The sequence below is a fragment of the Passer domesticus genome, chromosome 1, assembly GCF_036417665.1.
Source record: "Passer domesticus isolate bPasDom1 chromosome 1, bPasDom1.hap1, whole genome shotgun sequence".
Classification (NCBI taxonomy): Eukaryota; Metazoa; Chordata; class Aves; order Passeriformes; family Passeridae; genus Passer; species Passer domesticus.
Genome location: NC_087474.1, coordinates 54759343 through 54778799, shown reverse-complemented (window position 1 = coordinate 54778799; position 19457 = coordinate 54759343). Strand labels below are relative to the sequence as shown.

The following is a 19457-nucleotide window of genomic DNA, read 5'->3' as shown; positions in this document are numbered from 1 at the left end:
CTCAAAGGTAGTGGGTGGGTGGGGGTTGGTCTCTTCTCCAAGACAACTGCAAGTCAAGAGCAGTGTTAAGCTGCACCAGCGGAGGTGTGGGTTGGATATTAGGAAAAAGTTCTCAGCAGAAAGAGTGATTGGGCATTAGAAAGGGCTGCCAAGGGAGGTGTTGGAGTCACCATCTCTGAAGATGCTTAAGAAAAGATTGGATGTAGCACTTAGTGCCATGGTCTATTTGATAAGGTAGTGATAGGTCATAGGTTGGACTCGATGATCTCAAAGGTCTTTTGCAATCTGGTTTATTCTATTATTTCAGATCACCTTTTGCTCTGAAACAGAGGTTGTTTTAGTTTGGTTTGGGGGGGTTATTAGGGGTTTGTTTTTTTATTTCTTTTTAGTCTGCTCCATTCTCTCTCTCAGAGGAAAAAAGTCCAAATTTCTCCATTGCTTATTCATGTATTTTCTTGTATTTCTGTTTCTCTCTTTTTTAACACTTTCCTTGCTTTATTGCACTCAGAGACAGCATAGAAAATCCCATTCATCACTGGTGCATCACAGGCTAGAATGAAATAGGAGTCGTTCACTCACATCTGAGTTGTTGCTAAATGACTAACAGATCAAGAAGCAGCAAGATGGAAAAAAAGGTAGTTCTGAACATGCATAGGATGGAGATCAGCTATATTTGGGCAGCTGTTGTAATCCAGTAATCTTTTGGAACATGAAAACTGCCCTTGTTCCATGGTTTGAGGGAAAACAGGAAATCCATTTCCTCACCACTAGAATACAATTCACATTACTCAACATTGCACCTGTTGCAGTGCATATTCAGTAACCAATGGTCCTAAAAGCAACGGTGACCAATTTAGTATCTCACAGGCAGTTTTGAGTAGGTAACTGTATTAGCTGCAATTCTGACCTAAGTCCTTTTTATTTCAGGCACAATCAGAAGCAAGTGACACAACTTCCATTAGGATCAGCCTGTATGAATCAGTTCTTGAGACAGATAGCACTAACTCCTTCCAAATCTGCTTCTGATAAACAGCAGCACTTATTGCTCTAATTGCAGTTTGACTGCAATTCACAAGTGCAATCTACATTCAACACAGGAATCTTGGGATCTTAACAGGAGGCTGTGGAGTGTGTGACTCCTCAAGGAAGAGCACCCAGTTCTGGCTTCAGAATTGAAAGCAACACCTTTGTGGTAATCAAGGAACTGCAGAAATGCAGATCATATGCACAAAACATAGTTCCCAGGTGTGAGCAACTCTACAGTTTTTGAAACTAGCCTGAAAGACATAGCAAGAGCTGCACTGAGCCTTGTTAGCGTGTACCTCTCTGTCCTATACTCCATCGCCCAGTAGACACTGGTGGCAGGTTTTTGGGTTTGTTATTGAGCTCCACAGAAAAAGGTATCATCAGCATACAAATATCACCACAAGTGTTGCTGACAGACAATTTTTATAGTGAGTTTTTAGAGCTGATCAAAGGTTCTCATTGCATGAGAAAGTGTTAGAATTTGGTTGGGCTGAGGTACATGTTTTTTCCTTACCCTTTTTTTCAACAGTTCCAGGTACAGAGTTTGTAACAACTGGGGAGTGTTCAAGAAGGCCTGAGCTGCAGTAAGAGCCTCAACTTCTGCTGACCTGGGTTCATGTGTCTGGTCTGCAATACAAAGACTCCATGACCCTGGAACTGCACATTGCTTAGTGAAAGGACCTCAGAGAAATGAAGTACAATAGAACAGAATTACATGTATTCAAGTACTGGCCACAAACAGAGAATGGCCATGGTATAGCAGGAAATAACTGCTAAACATTTAACAGATTAACTTCCCTTTCACTGTCACTTTTGCCTCTGCACTTCTGCCAATGCAAGAGCAAGGGCAAATTAGATGCATGGAAAAAGTGACGCAAATAACATGGGGAAAAGATCTGCTCCACAGAATCAGACTAAAGGTAATTTCACTCCTTTTTCTGGCTGCAGCAGTAACCAGGAGAAAGAAGAATAGAAAGAATACATATGTATCCTTTATGTATTCTCTGCTATTTATTCTTCCCAAATGTGTGGTCCAGCAACTTTCTGAGCCTCCAGCTGAATCCAAAGTGCAATGGAATCACTTCACTCTGGAATCTGTCTTCCTTCAATTTCTCTAATCCATCCTCAAATGTATTTCTGTTGTTTGTCTTGAGAGCCACTGTGGGAACTAAGATTTTTTTAAGCCCTTGTCCATTCCTAGCATTGTTGTCAGACTTCAGCTGTCTATAGGTTTCTGTGCAAGCCAATTCAAATATTTTTGCTGTAGAGAAATGAATGGAGGTCAGCATTTCCAGATCCCAGCACTTGTTATGCTCAGATAAGTGGAATGAATTATAATTTGGATGTACTCTGTCCCTACCTTAAGTTAAGAAGAAAGCTTAGACAGTACAATATTACGTGAAATGACTTCCAATAAATGTGTGTTGGCAAATTCACACAGAAGATCTGTGGCAGAGTGAAAAACCCAGCCTGGGTTTGTCATTCATCCTCTCCTTCATCCTAACATAACTGTTAAAAAACTTCACTTACCCTCTGTTCCTAAATAATCCAAAGTCTTTACCTTTATTAGTCTACCCATATCAGATTAAGTGTATCTACAGTGTTAACACGTTCTACTGTGCATAATCATTATCTCATTAATAAGCAGAAACTCTTATAAACTCAATATATATTCAGGATACCAAGTCTTTTAATTACCACAGTGCCTGTCTTGAAAAGGAAGTAATGGACTGTCTGTGAGACATCTGCAGCATGCATTAGGTTGTGATAAGGATTTTTGTGTTTACTGTAGCCAAGCTCCAGAGCTTCCACAAAAGACACCAAGGCAGATATGGGAATCTAAGTAAAGCAGCACAGAATTAAAGAGAGAAAGGAAAAAAAAAACCAACAAAAAAAAAGCATCACCAAACAAACAAACAAACAAACAAAAACAAAACAAACAAAAAAAACAAACCAAAAAATCGTCAGCTTTAATGGCTAGCATTCAGACTGGAGTATTTTGATAATAGGTTCTCAAAGAGCCACCTGTACTTCACAAGCAAACAAAATGCTAGAATATTTGAAATAGCCACTCGAGAGAGAGTGAATTCAGGTTACTCCTTCAAATGGGTTTTTCCATCCATAATTATATTACACGTGAATCCTTCTCACAAATAAATACACAGAAATAAGTATACTATGAAATGTTGTCTGGAGCACACAGAGTATGAAAAGTAACAGCAACTGCTGGATTGATTGCCATGGAGAAATATTTCCAAATAGATTGCAAGCAACTGCCTGTTACCTTCACGATCCATTGGAATGTATCTCTGCTTTACCATTCACATTTAAAATTTTCTAATGAAACACATGATATAGCAAATCCTAGATAGTCTAAGTGGACTATAATTTATCAGAGCTCTGGGTTTTCACAGCAAAATCCAGCCTGCCCATCCAATGGGATTGCCATGTTTTTCTGACTTTAAGAGTAACTGCAATTACCTGAAAAATGCAATTCTGGGGATTTCCAGAAAGGAAACTATGCAGGTGGTAACATGTGTAACTGACAACATGGGTTCTCCAGTTTCATCTGCTCAGACAGTAAATATATTAAACACTAAGGTTTCCATATAAAAGATCAGTGCTCTTCTCCTCTTAGGTACGTTTAAGCAGAGGATGCAGTTCTAAGCAGAACCCTTGATGTCTCATCAGGCATAGGCAGTTCCTGAAAAATTATGGTATCCAGGCATCTGTAAACTCTTTCCAGTTCGAAGTGAGTTGGGAACCCCTGGGAAATGGAAATGTCAACAGTGGAAGGGATGACAGATTATCTGCGTGGGGAGAGTGGTCAAGAACTGGATGGCAATGTTTCCTCTTCAAAGGTGGAGGAAACCTCTGTAACAATTACAAAATCATAGAATAGTTTGGGCTGGAAGGGACTCTGAACAGTCACCGAGTCAACCTGCCCTGCAATGGACAGGGACATGTTCAACTAACCAGGTTTCTCAGAATCCAATCTGATCTTGAATGCTTCCAGGGATGGGGCACCTACCACCTCTCTGGGCAACCTTTTCCAGTGTTTCACCACTCTCACCGTAAGAAAATCTTCCTTATACCTAGTTTAAATCGATCCTCTATTAGTTTAAAATCATTAGCCCTTGTCCTACTGCAACAGGCCCTGCTATAAAGTTTTCCCCCACTTTTCTTATACATCCCCTTCAAGTACCAGAAGGATGCAATAAACAATCCACAGAACCTTCTCTTCTCCAGGCTTAAAATCGTTGATTCTGTTGGCCTTTCCTCACAGGGGAGGTGCTCCAGGCCTCTGATCATTTCTGTGGCCCTCCTCTACAATGCCTCCAACAGTCCATGTCTTTCCTGTGCTGAGATCTCCATACTTGGATGATCTGGATGCAGTACACCAAATGGGGTCTTATGAGAGCAGAGTTGGGAGTAGAATCACCTCCTTTGACCTGCTGACCAATGTAATTGGAATGAATTTGAATTTGCTTTCATATTCTTCTGTTCTCTTTTGTGTTTGTATGCTTGAGGGTCCTATGAAGCTCAGGAAAATGACACCATCATTCTCAGAGGACCAAATGTAGTATTTCCGATGGATTTCATTTGGAACCCCACCTAGTTGATGGTATGTCATATAAATTGACAGTACTACTTAAATCACATCTGGTTTTGCTTATTAGGGAAAGTGCAATGTTCACAAATTCTTCAAAGATCACTAAAATTGCATTTTTAATTGAAAAAAGCAGGATGAGAGGGAAGTTGATAAAAATTCAGGATGAATGAAGATAGCCATCTTCTAACTACTGACCTTGAAATGGTTGATCAGATCATAGCGTGTGAGAAGTTCATAGAAAATGAATTTCAGTGCATGATCCCCACTGGCATCATTTAGTGCAAACATATCAAAGGACCACTTGTCTACATTCTGCAAGAGGAGGTAGAAAAGACAGTTAATATGGTTATCATTTTTACCATGATCATTCAATTTCTTCACTTCCTCTCACAATTTGAGACTTTCAGTAGTGTTATAAAGGTATAATTTATTTTTCCATAAATTCTTCATAATCCATTTAACCAATGAATATCAGTATACTTATTAGTACTGTGTGACTTCTGTTTAAGAAGCTTCCATTAAGAACACGTATGCTGTTTGTTTATTCTAAACACAGCAATTTTCTACACTAGAATTTAAATGCCAAAAGATAAATCCTAAAAGATAAAAATCCTGACTTGCTTTAGTTCCTGAGACATTGAGATGGTCCTATTTAGGCTGATGTGATACATTAAGTGCTAACAATTATATAAAATTCTAACCTTTATAACAGAAGAATAAATATCTAATTCCAGTTGGGAAAGTTACAGTCAGCTGTAAATTACATACTAGTATTTCAGGCTGGTCAGTCAAGAGATCAAGGAGGGGAAGTTCACCTCTCAGCTCCTACATCTAAAGTTTAAGGTCTAACCTTCTTGCAGAAGTTTGAGTTTGAATCTCAAATGTTAGGGAAGGCTGTGGGTGGCAGCATTCATTATCTAGGAAGAGATTAAGAGAAACACTAATTATTTCTAAATGCTCCATTTCCTAGCTTTTTGTCTCTTCTTAACCTTTGGGGACTTGATATACAAGTCAACAAGCAAATTCAGGGATAGATGTCATTCTGCTCAACATTACTGGAAGGCACAACATTTTTGTAGCCACAGATAAACACAAGTCTATACTGCAGACATTGCAATTCACTACAGGTTCTGTGTTCATAATCTGTATATTTGCTAGCTAGAAAATATTCCTGTCAAAAAAGGCTGAAAAATTCAATTCTAAACCATGTAACTCCTTCAGCAGTAATTAATGCAAAGTTCAGTCTCTAGTTTAGTGACTGAAGAACAGCGTACTCTGTAAATATGTTTCTATAAACGGTTTATATAGCCACTATTCAAATGAAAGACAAGGCTGATTGTCCTTTTATGGCAACCACTCACACCCATGTCATACAAAAAGGCAACAGATTACTGCAGCAGAAAAATTTTTGTTGAGGATTTTTTGCAGGTTGAGGAGCTGTTGCAAGACAATGGCCACATTCAGCCGATGCACAATCCAGCCTGCTGGTAACAATGGATAATGGACATATTCAGAAACTGGGTGGGTACATCCTTGAGAAAGATACAAGAAGAAGAGTCATCAAGACTCAGCAAGTTTGTCAGCAAGTTTGAGAAAGTGATAAAAAAAGAGAAGCAAAGGGTAAGCCAGACAGCAAGGCATGTGAAAGTCAGATGATCCAATGAACATTCTATTTTAGATGTGTGAACAGCTGGAATTAACCAATCATGTATTAGCTAGAGACATGTGAACAGTAGAAACTTATTATAAATATAGCCTTTTTGGGATAATAAAGTTGGCTTCACTTGATCATATTGATCACGAGGTGACGTCCCATTCCTGATCCTCCGCACTGGAAATTAGTATAAAATATATGTAAAGAGAGAGACATGCTGTGCACTCAATTAAAAAAAAAAGCACCAAACTTCTCATGCACTGAAAAAATGGGACAGATTATGTATCTAAAACTTGTGCTGCTACAGCCTTCATTTTTATTTTCCAGAAGCTGTAGTATTTCATTCTTTTTAAAACCAACCTTCGTCACAAAACTGTGATTCCACAGCTTTGAGTTATTAAGTGCAGATGTCCTCTTGATCACAGCATCAAAAATGAGAATTTGTAGTTAAAAATTAAGCTTGTTTTGGCTGCATTTCATCTCAATCCTTGTCCTTACTATCATGATTCTGAGGGGAATGTTGATTATGGCAATCCAGAACAGCTGAAGATGTGTGTGTGTGGTACACTCCTGCCACCCTTTTGCATGCTTAAATCATCAAGTCATTTTACAGAGCACACTAAGCAGTCAGGTCACTGTAAGGGTTTTTTAATTGACCTTACTGGACTGACACAAGCAACAAAATACACCATTTTCAATGGAGGATATGGAACTGAGAAATTTCAGACGAAATATGTTTTCTAGGACAGAAGACTTCACAGAATCATAGAATATGCTGAGTTGGAAAGGACCCACAAGGATGATCAAGTCCACCTCCTAGTCCTTCACAGGACATTCCCAAGAGTCACACTATGTGCCTGACAGCATTGTCCAAATGCTTCTTGAACTCCATCAGGCTTGGTGCTGTGATCACTTTGCTAGGGAGACTGTTTTGACTTCTTCAAAGTAACTCCCATTTCAACCAAACCCTATACCAAACCCAAAAACATCCAGACAAAGACATGTTATCAGAACAGTTTTGGAAAAAAATATATATATATTCTAGATGCACAGTTGACCAGGCAGATGCTATTCCACTCTGAGCAAAATTAGTCAATGATTTGGTTGTTATTGGTTAGTTTTAACTTAGAATTCTAACATGATCACTTGTTTTTATAACCTAATCATTTGAAAACATAGAAAAAATTGAGGAATTCTATAAGGCTTAAGTCAGTTGAGAGTAGGCAATGAGTCTTCAACTGTCTTGTTACTGCTGAGCAACTGAGGAGAAGAGGTACCATTATAAACATCTTCTCTCATAAGCTGCTATGGAGTGTAGTTGCAAAATAACAAATTTGCATCCCATTTCAGGAGTTAAGTTAGCACTTGTCAACATGCTGTTGGAAAAAGGTGTGGGTGGATATTTTGAATCTGTATATGAAGGGCATGTTTGATCATTCTTCTTGCAATTCCACCACATTTTTGATGAGTTCTACAATTCAAAATGAAAAGGATAGCCTAACTGCAAATCTTTCCAGTGTAGAGAGATGCTGCAAGATGTCTTAATGAGTTTTATACTTAATACCTCTTGCTTAAACTGCAACCCCTGGTGCGAGGACACGAGGCTTGACTCCATTTTCATCAGAAGGCTGATTTATTATGTTATATATTATACTAAAATACTACATTACAGCTGTACTAAAAGAACAGAGAGAAAAGGATCAGAAGGCTACAAAGACAAGAATAGAACAGGAATGAATAACCAAAATCCTGTGACTGCTCACAGCCTTGGCACAGGTGGCTGTGATTGGTCACTGATTGAAAACAATCCACATGAACCAATGGAAGATGCACCTGTGGCCTTCCACAGCAGCAGATAGTTATTGTTTACATTTCTTTCCTGAGGCCCTCAGCTCCTCAGGACAGGAAAAATCCTAGCAGAGGCTTTTTCCCTAAATTATCATGGCAACAAATACCTCTGTGTATTGCTCCACTATATCACCTTTTTTCACCATTGCATGGCATGGCTGAACCACATGCAACATGTAATCTGCAAAGCTGCTGTGTAGGCAGCTAGTTGTCAACTTCTGTTTGTGGTCTTGATAATTCCTGCCTAAGTCAAGAATCTTGCAATTGGCCCATGGGTTGAAGCATTGTTTATTTTTCAGACTACTTCTGACTAACTGTTTTCACTCTGAAACCTCAAAACTCACAGAAGGGTCCATTTTTATAAAGTGATTGTCACTTTGAAGACGTGAAGCTGAACAATGCATAAATTCTTTTCTCTCACAGCAACAGATCCTTTCCCTTCTCCATCTCTCCCCATCTGTGTTTTCTTTCTTCCTTGTGAAATGTTGTGAGTGATTCCTAAATCTTCACTTTAATCACTGTAATCTAGAACAGAATTGCAACTTTCACAACCTGAAAATGAATGAAGTCTTCAACTTCATTCTTTCTTGTATTGAAAGGATAATCCCTTAGGCCAGTTAAATGATTAATGTATGTGAACTAACTGAATGTCAGAGACAAAAGATAGACCAAGTATTAAGACCCCCGTTATCACGTCAAAAACCACAGTATTATTTTGATGATTTGTACAGACCCCCCCTTCAACACCTTTTTATTGGGATTACCTTTAGCACTCCAATTACAGCTGGTGGGTAGCTCAAGCCTACCATATTTGAAGTACGCCTGTACATTCTACCAAGATTAAATAGATAAAGCAACACATAAATAGAATTAAATGAAACAAAACAAGCAATCAACAAAACTTGTAAAACAACAGACCATTACAGGAGACCTCGTTTAGCCCAGAAAACCCTAACGGGAATATGGACCTTTTTTCCTTCCATCTTGTTTCTAACTTGCCCACTATTCTCCATACTGTTCTTGTTGTATAGTTTAATTTGAGATTGTACACTCCCCAGTATCTCACAGCTTGGTTACTGAGCTGAACATGACAAAGAATTTGTCAGCACCAGGTCTTTATCAAATGGAAAGGCTACACTCAACTCAACAAAATGTTCCCCATTTTCTATTGCACATAACTGTACTGACCTTTCAGTTCCCTCAGTCCTTGCTGGCCCACATGCAAGATAATTCTGAGTGTACTTCAGAAACCATTTGTATGAAATGAATCAACTCCAGTATAATACAGCTACTACTTTTGTGTACATGTTTTCAAGATTACTATAAAACCTTTTCAGTATTTGCCATGTGTGTGTGTTTCAGGAAGTGAGAGAAAAAGAACAAGGCAATAGTCAACATCTGTAACCATATTAAACAAAGTATGTAATATACCAGATTTTAAACTTGATTATAAAGTATATTTCAAACAGATTATAAAGTATGTACAAGTTTTTCAAGTTGTTTTCAGGACATACTCTGTTTAATAGGATTTGATGAATGCAGAAACTCTGTCATAGCTAGAATCTCTTCCCACAGGTCACTCTTTTTTTGCCCTAAACCACTGTAGGACTAAAAGGAGATAATGGAAAGTTCTCTTCTCCCATCTGAAATGATCCTGTGCAAAGTCTTAATTCTCCTAAGAGACAATTGAGGCAGAAGCCCTTTCCCTTAGTTCAGGAGAGTCACAGAGTCACAACCCTCCTCCAGTGCCATATTATATCTGAACACTTCCTTCTTTGGGTCACAGTGATCCAAGTCAGCTGGAAAACAGCCCACTGAGCCAGCTTTCTGCATTTACTTCCTTGTTGAGCAAATCCTCCACAGAATGAGGATTAATTCACAACTAGCTTGTCAAACCTTGGAGAAATCGGTCCCAAGGAGAAATTAGAGGTTTAATCTTATTACAGTTTGCTGCCACTCTTAACATATGTACAGTAACTTTGGTGCACAGATAAAAATATTTGCTATAGTCACAACAAAGGAGGCTTCTGTCAGTCTGTGTGGATTGTTGTCCACTGTCTGATGTGCATAACCTCCTGCACAGAGGGCAGGCTGCTGTCACTGCAATTCTGATCAACAGTGAAAGGTTTTCTGCTCTTCCACTCCTGACTTGAATTTTGCTGTTGCAAAATTACATCAGAGATCTGAGAGCTGCTGTCTTTCAGACTGTCCAAAGAATGCTGACAGTTTCACATATGCCAGCCCTCCTCCTGGCTTAAACAGAGAAGGTCAGTGAAGAGTGGTTACTTGACAAGAAAAGGTAAGAGAAGAAGTGAGTCGAAATTAAAATTAATAAATGTTTTAAAGGGTTAAAAAAGTAAAATCAGTTTTAGCAACACGTTGTGATGTAAATCACAAGAGAGAAGGCTGAGAGAACTCAATGAAATACTCTCTGAGCTCCAAAATTTTCACATCAGTTTTGATCTATAGTTAGCTCCAGTAATAATACGGTAAAGGACTTTGTTCTGTATTTTAGAACTTCTTCATATGAAATACTAGACCATGGAAGCAAATGGAAACAAGGAAGAGTCCAAATTTTAAATGCTGTCACTCCTGACCTAGGACTATGCAGAAGTGTATATTGTCCGTTATACTGAGTGCGCTATTACATTTGTACTACAGTAAGAACAAAGGACTAGGTATTGTTTCAGTTTGCAGTATTTTACTAAATCCCAGGTTTTTAGGTGTTACCTAAAACTTGGGATTTAGTAAAATACTGTGTAGAAACATTAACAGAAGCACATTAAAGTGTTCTTCATTCAGCAGTCTTCCACTAGTCCTCTGAGTTCTTCTGGCCTAAGGTACTCTTCTCCACCTCCTACCATTGTGCCATCACATACTATAGGTGAAACCTGCAGTACCCGGGTAGATGGTAAAGTAATTGCATGACACTTTACCTTTCCACAAATATCCCAGCTTGCACTGCATGGACAATACTCCTGAACTGGGTTTTTTCCTCAGTCCTTTTGAGCATCATCCCCATTTGCCGTGTGAAGGTAGAAGCTAACCAGTCACGGACCTCTGAGGGCACAGAGTAAGACTGGATATCACTGAGCTCATCTTCTGTGTCCAGTAAATGCCTAGAAGGATGAGGGAACAGAAGGGTAAACAGAGTTCCTTAGAGAGCATTACATTATTAAAAAAGAAACTCACATGTATTCTAATTAAAGCAGCTGTTAAAAGTCTTTGATTCATCAGTCCTAATAAAACACACTAGTACAAGTCTTCAACTGTTTGTTTATTCTCTTACGTACTTACATTTCAGATTGTGGAACTCACTACTAGGCTGAGAAACAAGATGTATCGGCCTTCTGAAGCACAACTATATGATTATCTACTGATTTTACATCTTCAGCTGATCGATATTTCTGAACTTTCTGCCTTTCAAAGGCAATTTAAGGTCATTTCTAGGAATTTCTAGCACCTGATTTAGTAACACACAGTCCTCTCCTCTCCCATTCTGGTCATCTGTGTTGACTCTAGAAGTGCATTAATCACTGGGTAAATGGCATGTAATCAAGAGGGGGGAACTCCTCTGCAATGTCATACCAGTCAACCTCTGCTCATGAGGTTGCTTTTTTTTTTTGGTTTTTTTTTTTTTTTTTGTGGTTTTTTTGTTTTGTTTTGTTTTTTGGGGGTTTTTTTGTTTTGTTTTGTTTTTAATTTTTTTTTTATTTCAAATACATCATACAAGTGAAAAATTTAAGATTATTCAGAAGAAATAGTTGAGTAGAAATTTAGAAACTGTCAGGAAAAGTAGGCTGCAATGACTATGAAAGCATTTCTCTAAAAAAAAGTGTATTACATTTATGCTTGGTTTTGATCTCCTTCCCCTTCCCAGAAAACTTGAATAACCTTTTAAATGAAGGACTGAAGACCTCTTCTACACAGAATACAATATTCTAATGTTTAAAACCATACTGTCTACGAGTAGTAAATCTTGGCTCAACCAACTTTCATAACTGGCATGTAAATTACAACTGGTGCAAGATACGAGTGCTGATGTCTGTAGTTAGCTCACCTAGTTTCACCAATGTGTTCACTCAAGAACAGTCGCTGCATATTCCAAATTCTTCTTTAGATCTAAAACTGAAGCTTCCCCTCTCTCTAATTGCTTTACCAAAGACCGTAATCTAAAGAAAGAAAGAAAACAAAAATCTGATTAGTATAAAGCAAATTAAGTTGAGAGTGAGTGTCAGTTCCTAGGATGAGACCTTGCATACACCTTGAAAGGTGTGAACTTTTGGAAGTCTAGAAGTTTTTTTAATTTTTTTTTTCATGTTGATACATGATATCAACAAAAATTAGTTTTCAAAGATCAGTTACAATAATGCTAGGCAAATATACATAATTCCATGGGTTATCACAGAATCATACAATCACAGAATGATAGAATATGCTGAATTGGAAGGGATCCATCAGTGTCACTGAGTCCAGCCTCTGACCCTACACAGGACACCCCTAGAATCACAACATATGCCTGAGAGCATTGTCCAAAGGCTTCTGAATTCAGACTCCTTGAGTCCTGTCACTAATCATGAGAGGGAAGAGATTAGTATCCACCCCTCCACTTTCCCTCAAGAGATTGTTGAAGACTGCAATTTAAGGTCTCCTCTTAGTCTCCTCTTCTCCAGTTTGAACAGATCATGTGGTCTCAGTCACTCTTTGTAAGGCTTCCCCTCCAGATCTTTCACCATAATTGTGGCCCTCCTATGGACACTTCCTAATAGTTTAATATCTTTCTTATATTGCGGTGTGCAAAACTGCACACAGTTCTCAAGGTGAGGCCATACCAGTGCAGAGCAGGGCAGGACAATGACTTCCATTAATCAGCTGTCTGTTCCCTACTCAAAACTGAAATAAGTAAAAATAGAAATTACTTGCAAGTTATCACAGGAGCTAAGAGAGGGCAATTTCAATTCAGCTATAAGAAGGAACTTCTTGAATAGTATCTGTTAACAAATGACTGTTATTCCTAATGATTGATGTACACATGCAAAACTCTATTAGAGTATATTTAGAAACACTATTGTAGAAATATTATACAAGGTTAGGAAATGCTATGATTTTCATTAGATCAAGCAGCCACCTTATATCTCGTGTATATTAAACATAATTCAATAATTTCACATTCGAACAGTAAGCATTGCTTCATATGCCTCCTCATTTCTTCACTCCATGTATGGGGAGTCTGCAGATACAACAACTTAACTAGCTACCAGAAACATTGTACACAAGCCACAGCAGTCAATTTTACAGAAAGAACATGACCTTTGGCTCTTCCTGACTTTTACTTAATTTATATAAGTACTTGGCAGCTTTATGCTGCAACTCATTCAAAACTCATGTTCAATATTAGCACAGCAAGTAATGATTGCTTCATGGAACCAACATTTTTCATTGAAGATTATGCAAAGTACTATGTGCATCAATCTTTTAGAAAAACAGTACTGTTGTCTTTGGGAACTGAATGAGCAAATATAAACAGTTTAAAGGTTTGGTCATGTTTTGGGGTTTTTTTTATTCAAGTCAACTACTTCACCTAGCACAAACCTTTTATAGAAATTAGGTACACAAATCTTCATGGAAGTCACTGGGATGGATATCAATGATAAACCACCTGTCTGTCATATACTTCCTCAGGAAAGTGTGAACTCGTGACAGAAATGAGCCAGGACATTATCTTAGGTGGTCACTGTGGCTTCGGAAGGCTAAGATGAGGTGACATGACTCATTCCACTGAATAAATGTGAGAGCTGAACAAGGATAAATTTCAGATGTGGGAGAGAAAGAAACACTATATTCTTTTTTCACAGCCAGGAATCTTCTAATCAGTATTTCCCAAAGCAAGCCTTCCTGTTGGCAGACTAGCTCTTTTTGAGATGTTAGTGTGAATTAGTTATTTGAGGCAACTGTTCAAACACAATACAGTCATTGAATTTGTTGACAATGACATCCAAAGACAACAAATTATATCTTCCAGAATTACTAATTTTCAAACCACTGTTGCCCTTTATAAAAAAACAGACACAAATCTAACAGTTTTTAATTTGCGTCTTTAAAAATAAGTACCTGAAAGAAACTGTCAATAAATATATTTAATATACCATAAATAGATAATATATGATACATATAATAAAACCATACACAAGAAGATCACCTGCCCTGGACTTAGGAGAACAGACTTTGGCATCTTTGGGGACCCATGTCATAGAGTATCCTGTGGCAGAGCTCTGGCGAGCAGAATGGCACAAGAATACTGGCTAATATTCAAGGATCTCTTCCTTCAAGCTCAGGAACAATGCATTGTAACAAGACAACATGGGGCAAAAATGCCAAGAGGCATCCATACATGGATAAGGAGCTGCTGAGCACCTCAGAGATTAAAAAAAAGAAGTTTACAGAAGGTAGAAGCAAAGACAAGCTAAAGCCCAGTTAGAATTGAGTCTAGCCAGAGTTGTCAAAGACAATAGAAAGAGTTTCTATAGGTATCTTGATAACAAAAAAATTATTAGGGATAATGTGGGCCCTGTCTAGGAGGAAGTGGGAGACCTGGCTACCTGGATAGGCCTGGAATATGGAGGAGACTGAGATTCTAAATTAATTTTATGCCTCAGTCTTCCACAGCAAGTGCTCCAGACACCCTGCCCAAGTCATGAAAGGAAAATGCAAGGACTGCAAGAATGAAGACTCTAAGCCCACTGTAGGAGGGAATCAGGTTCAAGACCATCTAAGGAACCAGAATGTGCACAAATCTATGGGATCTGATGAGATTCATCCATGAGTCCTAAGGGTAGACAAAGTTGCTAAGCTCTTGTCCATCATATTTGAGAAACTGGGACAGTCAGGTGAAATTCTTGATGCCTGTATGTTGATTTGGCACAGCCTGGGTTTTGGTAGCAGGGAGGGCGCTACAGGGGTAGTTTCTGTGAGAAGCTGCTAGAAGCTTCTACCATGTCTGACAGAACCAATCTCTGACAGCTTTGAAGATGGACATGCTGCTGGCCCAATTAGATAGGTTGTTAACACCCCTGTGAAGGCATATACAAAAAAAAAAAATAGCACACAAGCAGTTTTTGTTTCCAGGGGTGGAGAGGTGAGGCCACTAGGGGCCATCCTGGCACTACCAGCGGTGATGCGCTACTGCAGCCACCACCATCTTGGCACGGCCCCAGAGAGCCTTGTGTGCCTGGCTGCCCCTAGTCAGCCACACCACAGGCAGAAGGGCAGGGGCAGCATTGGCGGCTTCTCCTTCTCAGAGCCCCATATGAAGAGAGGCATTAAACAGCACCAGTGCCACAGCAACCACCACTGCCCACACACTGGTAGCAGGGCTGTCTAGCCAGCAGCAGAAAGATGACAAGCAACTCCTCAACACAGAACTTAGATGAGATCGACCTCTAGGCACTGCAGGATCTTGCAAGAATCTTTGAATTAGTGGAACATGTTGCCAGTACCTACAATCAGCAGCTTTTCTTCCAGTCAGAGAAGAGAAAGAAGTGAGGACATGTTAAAGAAAACAACATGGCGGCACCAAGTTCAGTGGAAAACAATGAAGGGAGAGGAGGTGCTTCAAGCATCACAGCCGAAATTCCTCTGCAGGCTGTGATAAGGACTATGGTGAAACAAACTGTCCCCTTGTAGTACATGAAGTCCATGGGAGATGCAGAGATCCACTTGCAGCCCGTGAGAAAAGTGCTCATGCTGGAGCAAGTGGATGTCAGAGAAAGCTGTGATCCAGTGGGAGACCTGAACAGAGAGAGGGGGACCCTGTTTCCAGAGATAGAGAGGGCCCTTGCTTCCAAACTAGAGCAGCCTATTCTTAGAAGACTGCACTCCATGGACAAGTGATTGACACCACAACAGTTTCGGGAAGAGTATTTGCCCGTAGGAGGGACCTCATGGCATAGCAGAGGAAAGACTCCTCTCTCTGAGCAAACAAAAGAAGATCTCAAGTAATGAACTGACCAAAAACCCATGCCCTGTCTCCCTGCACTGTCAGTGGGAAAAAGGGAGGCGGTTGGGGAGAAATTATGTCTTATATCCTCCTCTGACTGTGTTAATAATAAATTTACCTTATACCTCTAAATTTGAGCCTCTTTTTCCCTTAGAGTGTTTTTCTTCCAATCCTTAACTCATAAGCCCTTTGTTAATTTCTTTTTCCCCTCTCCTCTGCCCAACTACAGTAGAAGAGAGTGAGAAAGCAACTTTTGTAGGTGCCTGGAATCTGGCCAGTATCAAACTATGACAGACTGAAAAAAAGAGAAATATTATTATAAAACGGAAAGTGGAAGATCCAAGAAACTACAGATAATTCAGTCTCACGTCTGTGCCAGGCAAGATCAAGGAGTGTATTCTCCTGGAAACCATGCTGGTGAGCAAAGAGAAGACTGGTGATAACCAACATGGCTTCACTAAGGGGAAATCATGCCCGAGAAGTTTGATGGCTTTCTATGACAGGGCTACAGAGTTGGTGGATAGGGGCAAAGCAACTGACATTATTTACCTGGACTTGGGCAAAGTACTCCACACTGTCCTGCATGACTTCCTTCTCTCTAAACTGGAGAGACATGGATTTGATAGATGGATCGCTCAGTGGATAAAGACTTAGCTGTATGGCTGCACCCAAACAGTGGTGCGGTAATGGCTCATTGTCCACATGGAAACCAGTGACAAGTGGTGTCCCTCAGGAACTGGTGTTGGGGTGAAGGAGTGTAGGAGAATGCCCCCTAATGACAGAGTGGCAAACTAGCCTTTGTCCCCCAAAAAAGGAAGGAAGCCCAGAAGTTTCTCCCAACAATCAGGTGAAAAGCCACCTTATAGGACCCCAGAGACTTTACTAAAACCTTGGGGTCACCTAATTGGATAGAAGCCAAAAAGTCCCGCCTGGGCCATAAGGTAGAAAAAGAGAGAACAAAGGAACCATGAAGCTTTTGTGAACGTATTTCTACCAGGGGCAGACCTCTGTACCTGGCTCGGATTTTCTGTTTATTATTTTGCCTTTTATTAAACCTTTTTGTTTCTAACACTGCAGCAGAAGCCATCCTGCTCATTCTTCGCCTCCAAAGGTAATAGCTAAGCTATCCTTGGGTGTATTAGGTTCCCTTTTAAAGGCTCATAAAACCCTGGCCTGACAAAACAGAACCTAATATTGGGGCTGTTCAACATCTTTGCTGGCAACATGGACAGTGAGACTGGTGTACCCTCAGCAAGTTCACTGATGACACCAAGCTCTGTGGCAGTGCAGTCAATATGATGGAGGGAAGGAATAATGCCATCCAGAAGGACCTCGATAGGCTTGAAAGGTGGGCCAATGCAAACGTCATGAAGTTCAATAAAGCAAAGTGAAAGGTCCTACATCTGTACTGGGGAAATCATAGGAGCATCTACAGGCTGGGCAGAGAAGTGATTGAGAGCAGTTCTGTGAAGAAGGGCTTGGCTGTGACAGGTGATGAAAAACTCAACATGAGCCAGTAGTGTGTGCTCACAGCCTAGAAAGTCAATTGAATCCTGGGCTGCATCAAAAGAAGCACAGCCAACTGGTCAAGGGAAGTGATTCTCCCTGTACCCTACTTTTGTGAAACACCACCTGGAATATTGCATACAGTTCCAGTGCCCCCAACTGGAACGGGGCATGGAACTGTTGGAACAAGTCCAAAGGAGGGCCACAAAGCTGATTAAGCGATCAGAGGCCTTTCCATATGAAGGCAGGATAAGAAAGTCAAGGCTGTTCAGCCTGAAGAAGAGAAGACTGCATAGAGACCTCATAGCAACCTTCCATTATCTGAAGGGGGCCTACAGAAAAGCTGGAGAGGAACTCTCCATCAGGAACGCTAGAGATAGAACAAGAAGTAATGTATTCAAAGGGAGAAATTTGGGTTGGATATACAGAAGAAATTCTTTATTGTAAGGGTGGTGAGGTACTGAAACAGGTTGTCCAAAGAAGTTGTGGATGCTCCATACTTGAAAACATTAAGAGTGCGGTTGGATGGGGCTCTAAACAACCTGATCTAGGGGAAGATGTCCATGCTTATGGAAGGAGACTTGTTCTGGTTCCAGCAAGCACAGGGATGATTTTTGCAGTAAGCAAGAGGGAACATGGCTAGAACCTGGAGGGTATTCTGTATCACCTCACATAATTACCAGCAGAAAAGGGAGTCTCCTATAGGGTTAAGAGGTCTTTTCTGGCTGGGATATATGGCTGCAGTATGGTCTGGCTCTGCACTGAGCATTTTGCATGTGAATCACTCTCTTTTGTACACTTTTGTTTTTAGTATTGTTGCTGTTATTATTTGTGTTCTTATCTAACTGGTGTTTCCAGTAAATTGTTCTTATCTTAACCCATAGCCTTTACTTTTTGTACCTCCAATTCTCCTGTCCAGCCTGCCACAGAGGGCAGAGGGAGGGTGAGGTGGGGAATCAAGAGGAGCAGCAGCATGGTTTGCAGGGTCTCGGTAGACACTTGGGAACTACCATTCCAATTGCTCTCAAGAGACATTACACACCACAAGGTAATCTGCGCTTTTACCTGCATGACCACAGAGAGGACATGAGGAAGTGTGATGGAAAACCCACCTCTGTCCTAACAGCACAGGTGTGTCAGTTGAGAGGAAGGACAACCACCACAGAAAATTCTTCAAGCATAAATACTGCTCTAGTTTCCAGTGGGCTAGTTGTCAGACACAATGGAAGGGCTGAATGTTATTTCTGATCCTCTTGAAGTGACCTAAAGTTCATATTTACAAGAAATGAACAATGACTACTATGACTAGAACTAGAGGGGCTCTGCCTCCGGCAGGAGGAAAGGGACGAACCAATTTATTGGACTATGTAGATCTGATAGCTTTGTGCATCAGACCTGCAAGAGTATAAGGCTTTAGTTGACACAGGCACACAATGTGTCCTAATGCCATCAAGATCTATAGGGACAGAATCTATCTCTATTGCTGGAGTGACAGCTGACAGGATAGGAGCTGAAGCAAGGTTGTTTGGGAATGAATGGCAAAAACACTCCAATTCAGATTGGCCAAGAGACCCTGAGTGTCCTTGGCATAGATTAACTCAGGAGAGGGTATTTCAAGGACCCAAAAGGGCATTGTTTGGCTTTTGGGATAACTGCTGTCAAGATAGAGGAAATTAGCTGAATACTTTGCCTGGTTTCTCAGAGGACCCTTCTGCTGTGGGATGGGGGATGATCAAAGAACAACATGTACTGATGGCTACCACAACAGTGCACCATGGACATTACCACACAAACCAGGACTCTGTCATCCCATC

At 40.1% G+C, this 19457-nt stretch overlaps 1 protein-coding gene across 1 annotated transcript in view; it reads right to left on the bottom strand.

The window, feature by feature from the left end:
- The window catches only part of LOC135294711 (dual specificity calcium/calmodulin-dependent 3',5'-cyclic nucleotide phosphodiesterase 1C-like), a 397332-nt gene that overhangs the window by 29824 nt on the left and 348051 nt on the right, over positions 1–19457 (bottom strand). The window contains 6 exon segments of the mRNA XM_064410744.1: positions 2725–2865; positions 4835–4951; positions 8906–8972; positions 11078–11260; positions 12202–12222; positions 12224–12313. Coding sequence (XP_064266814.1) covers positions 2725–2865; positions 4835–4951; positions 8906–8972; positions 11078–11260; positions 12202–12222; positions 12224–12313 — 619 coding nt within the window.